Here is a 3,933-nt window from a genome sequence, read left to right on the forward strand (position 1 = left end):
AAGTAAAAGATAATCTTTGTCGTTGGGTTGGTTCCTCAACAAAGTAAAAGATAATCTTTGTCGTTGGGTTGCTTTCTCATTGATGTTTACTTTGTTTTCCCTTTATACATATTTAAATTACTAAGCGATCTCTTGTTTATAGCTTATTAGAAACAACACCAAATAAATAATGTTTCTTGGCATGAGCCTCTCCTGTGACTATCCAGTAAGAAAACAACCGACAAAGATGTCATAAGTGGTTTCCTCAAATCAACTCTGTTTTATAAATTATGCCAACAAGTAAATCTAACAAATGCAGACAATCATTAACAGTTTTTTTTTTGCTGAGGGAAAAAAAGGACATTGTTTATGCAGAAGAAATTTTCTATGTATTCATTTTGAAGAAAAATATACATCATTTTGTATGAAAACATTGGAAAGTTTGTTTAATTAGAACAAAAAATCTCTGATATGATTATTTGAAAGTGCATTATGATTAAACCGAAATAATATATGTTTATCACCAGCAATGGTGTATGTAGTTTTGACATGTTTTTGAATTAGCATTCCTTCAACGTTTGGAAGAGTAAATATATTTGCGAAAGAAAAGTTCTTATTGGAAAGATTTAAAACTAAGAAAAAAAATGCCACATATTTTTTTTTATCTTAAGGAAACAATCCTATAAAATGATTTTTGTAAGCATGGGAAAATATATTAAAAATTCACTTACATTGGATAGAGTAAGAGAAATGCACGAGTTCTTTGAAATACAGTACTTAAACATTCAAAGTTCATTAATATTGGAAGTGCATTGACATTGGAAAAGCAGTTACATTGGAAGAGTATGTTCGTTGAAAATTATTGAAAGTAGAAGGAATCCGAATTATAGGTTCATGAATATTGTATAGAATATAAGATCAGATTTCAACAATGACAACCAACACGATCATTTCCACAACAGCGAAGTCTGTTTTAAGTAGTCTCGGTGATATTTTCAGAGAAACTACAATGCAGAAAAGTACGACAGATAATATAGTTCCTATAGTAACGTCTGACAATACTACGGCTAGGCAGCAAAATTCTACTGATGCGATTCGGACATCAAACCTTGACGGTGAGAACATTAATCGCCTTTTGAAGATAGAAAACACATTCGAAGCTGAAGCTCTGACGCCAATAACCATTTATCTAATCCTTCTAATGATAACGGGTGTTGTTGGCAATACTATTGTCTTGTATATCTACAAATTCAGGTTCAAAAGGTCAACATCGAGAATATTCATTCTGAGTCTCGCGGCATTTGATTTGATCACGTGTCTTTTGGGGATGCCATACCATATCTTAGACATGCTTTATCCTTATCTGTTTGTATGGGACACCGTTTGCAGAGTTCTAAGTTTTGCTCTCACATTCACGATTTTGGCATCTATATTTATACTGGATCTGATCGCAATTGATCGGTACAGGAAAATTTGTAGACCGTTTGAAAAGCAGCTTTCTGGTATGGGATCAAAGATTATGAGTTGGGTGACTGTCCTTATAGCAATAATTTCTGCCATTCCAATGCTTCTAATTTATGGCGCCGCTGATGTCCCAACCGCTAGGAATCCCAATATAACAGGGAAGGAATGCTATGTCTCAGATGATTATATCGAATCTTATTTCCCATTAGTCTACGATGCTTTTACTTTCATGATTTTTATCGTATCCGCTTTTATTCTAGTCGGATTTTATAGCAAAGTCGGGGTTACAATTTGGAAACGTAGGAAATTTAATGAGTCAAATGAATCAAGGAGATCCGCTTCCAGTCAAAGCACGCCAAACACATCAGTCATACAACTTAACGTCATTACAGATGAAGCCAAACACGGATCTCCTATGCTTGCTCATTTTAGAAAAAATAAAGAGGGTGGTAATGTTCAAATATTTGATTCGAATTCCTCGGTCACGGCACCAAAAGATTCACCTTTACCATACAGATCGACAACGTCTAATCCAAAGAAAGAAAGGATGAACCGAAAAGTAATGCGGTTGATGTCTGAACCGTCAAGTACTGAACACGATTCTTCGACAATTAATCACGGATCTACACGGTCCCACAAAGCATCACACATACATCACGTGACAAAGAAAGAGAAGAGAACACTGAGAATAACAGGCATGTTGTTTGTTATAACACTGATTTTTATTATAAGTTTTCTCCCTTATCTTTGTATACAAATTGTGAACGGTTTGAATGAAGGATTTTGGGACGAAATGAGCATCTCGGAAATTATCCTTTTCAATCTTCTTATGAGGACATACTTTATCAACAACATGATAAATCCTATAATCTACTGGTTCCTGGATCACAAATTTAAAGAGGAGGTTATCAGACTATTTAATAACATGAGAAATTGTAAAGCACCTACTAGATTCGGACAAAAGAGCTTCCATTCGTAACCTTCATGCGAATATATAATCTAGAAGTATACCAGAAGGCATAAAACATTGTCTGAGCAAGTGTATGACGTGAAATCAATCATAATAACATTCGCATGATTAGAATTTTATTTCAAATAATTTATCAATTCGTATTTTATCAACTGTTTCAGTTCTTATAATCATTGGCTTTCAAATATTATGCTTTGAGCGTTCCTTTCCAAGACTATACGGGTTATTTCTCAGTGGTGAGTTTTGTTGGTGGATTGCTGTCTCATCTAAGTTGATTATGTTTTTCTTTAATGCCGTTTTACATTTTATGTAATAGTCAAAGCATGGTATGAAAAAGAAATCATGTGAACTAAAAAGGGATTATCGGTATAAAAATAAGATGTGGTATAATTGCCATCAATGTACTCTTCAAATCTTTTCTTCTGATAGAGTTTAGTTCAAATGAATGCCTCTTATTATTTTGAAACAAACGTTTTCACGTCAATATTTGTTTTCATTTTAACGAAGCTAGTAGTGACGGATCCAGGGTTTCGAGGAAAAGTGAATTGGGCGTAAAAAGTCTCTTTAACGAGGACATCTTTTTTTTTATTTCATGCGAATAAAAAGGATTTTTTTTTCTAGGTCAAACCAGGGAATGTTTGCCCCTCTCGGATCATCCATTGCCTAGTTCTCTCCTTCCATACATGTCGATTTGTTCAGATAAATGAACTTTACCTAATGAACTCAATTTACCTAACTTTTAATTAATGCTTATTTATCTGTATAATTATTCTTTCAATCAAATTCAATAAAGCAATATTTAATGATATATAAAAACCTCACTTTATATTCAGTTTAATATGGTATTTATAAGCTTGTGCACACTTCTGTGTCCCCGAAATGTTAATATAAGTCGCTGGCTTAGGGAGCTACCATTTGATTTTTATGGGGGGGGGGGGGGGCTAGGATGAAATTTGAAAAAAATAGGCAGGACAGGAGTTTTGAGTAAAAAAAAAAGGCAGGATGAGATTATTTGCAAAAAAAGGCAGGATGACAATTTATGTAAAAACAAAAGTCAGGATAAACTAAAAAAAAAAAAGGCAGGACCGAATAGAGTGAAAAATAAAAAGGCAGGACCGAATAGAGGGAAAAATAAAAAGGCAGGACAAAATTTTTCATCCTAGCCCCCCCCCCCCCCCCCCCCCCCCCCTAAAAATTAAATGGTAGCTCCCTTATCATAGTTTGGGACATGGGTTTATTTAAATGAATTGATTGATTCTAACTGAGACTCTAATATAGACAAATTGGTATTTCATATAAATAAGAATTTTACATCACTTGATAGCATTAATACTAAAGAATGTAGTAATATTATCCAGGAAACCAAATATTAGTCTGAATTTTTACCATAAACAATACAAATTGACCTGTAAGACCTCATGTTCTGTAATATGCACCATGACTGGTGTACGTCTACTTCAGGGGAACTCTAATGTAGACAAAATGGTGTTTCATATAATTACAAATATTACATCACTGCA

At 33.8% G+C, this 3,933-nt stretch overlaps 1 protein-coding gene across 1 annotated transcript; it reads left to right on the forward strand.

Annotated features, from left to right (window-relative positions):
- The first annotated feature begins 318 nt into the window (after nt 1–318).
- LOC127731977 (cholecystokinin receptor type A-like) lies at nt 319–3,229 on the forward strand. The gene has a single exon (XM_052240946.1). It carries the CDS (start codon nt 911–913, stop codon nt 2,420–2,422), a length of 1,512 nt encoding a protein of 503 aa, XP_052096906.1. The 5' UTR covers nt 319–910; the 3' UTR covers nt 2,423–3,229.
- The last annotated feature ends 704 nt before the right edge of the window (nt 3,230–3,933 follow it).

The sequence above is a fragment of the Mytilus californianus genome, unplaced genomic scaffold, assembly GCF_021869535.1.
Source record: "Mytilus californianus isolate M0D057914Y unplaced genomic scaffold, xbMytCali1.0.p SCAF_21, whole genome shotgun sequence".
In the NCBI taxonomy this organism is placed as follows: Eukaryota; Metazoa; Mollusca; class Bivalvia; order Mytilida; family Mytilidae; genus Mytilus; species Mytilus californianus.

Excerpts from the sequence above, each read along its gene's own strand:
- LOC127731977 (XM_052240946.1), top strand. The coding sequence starts at position 911 with ATGACAACCAACACGATCATTTCCACAACAGCGAAGTCTGTTTTAAGT.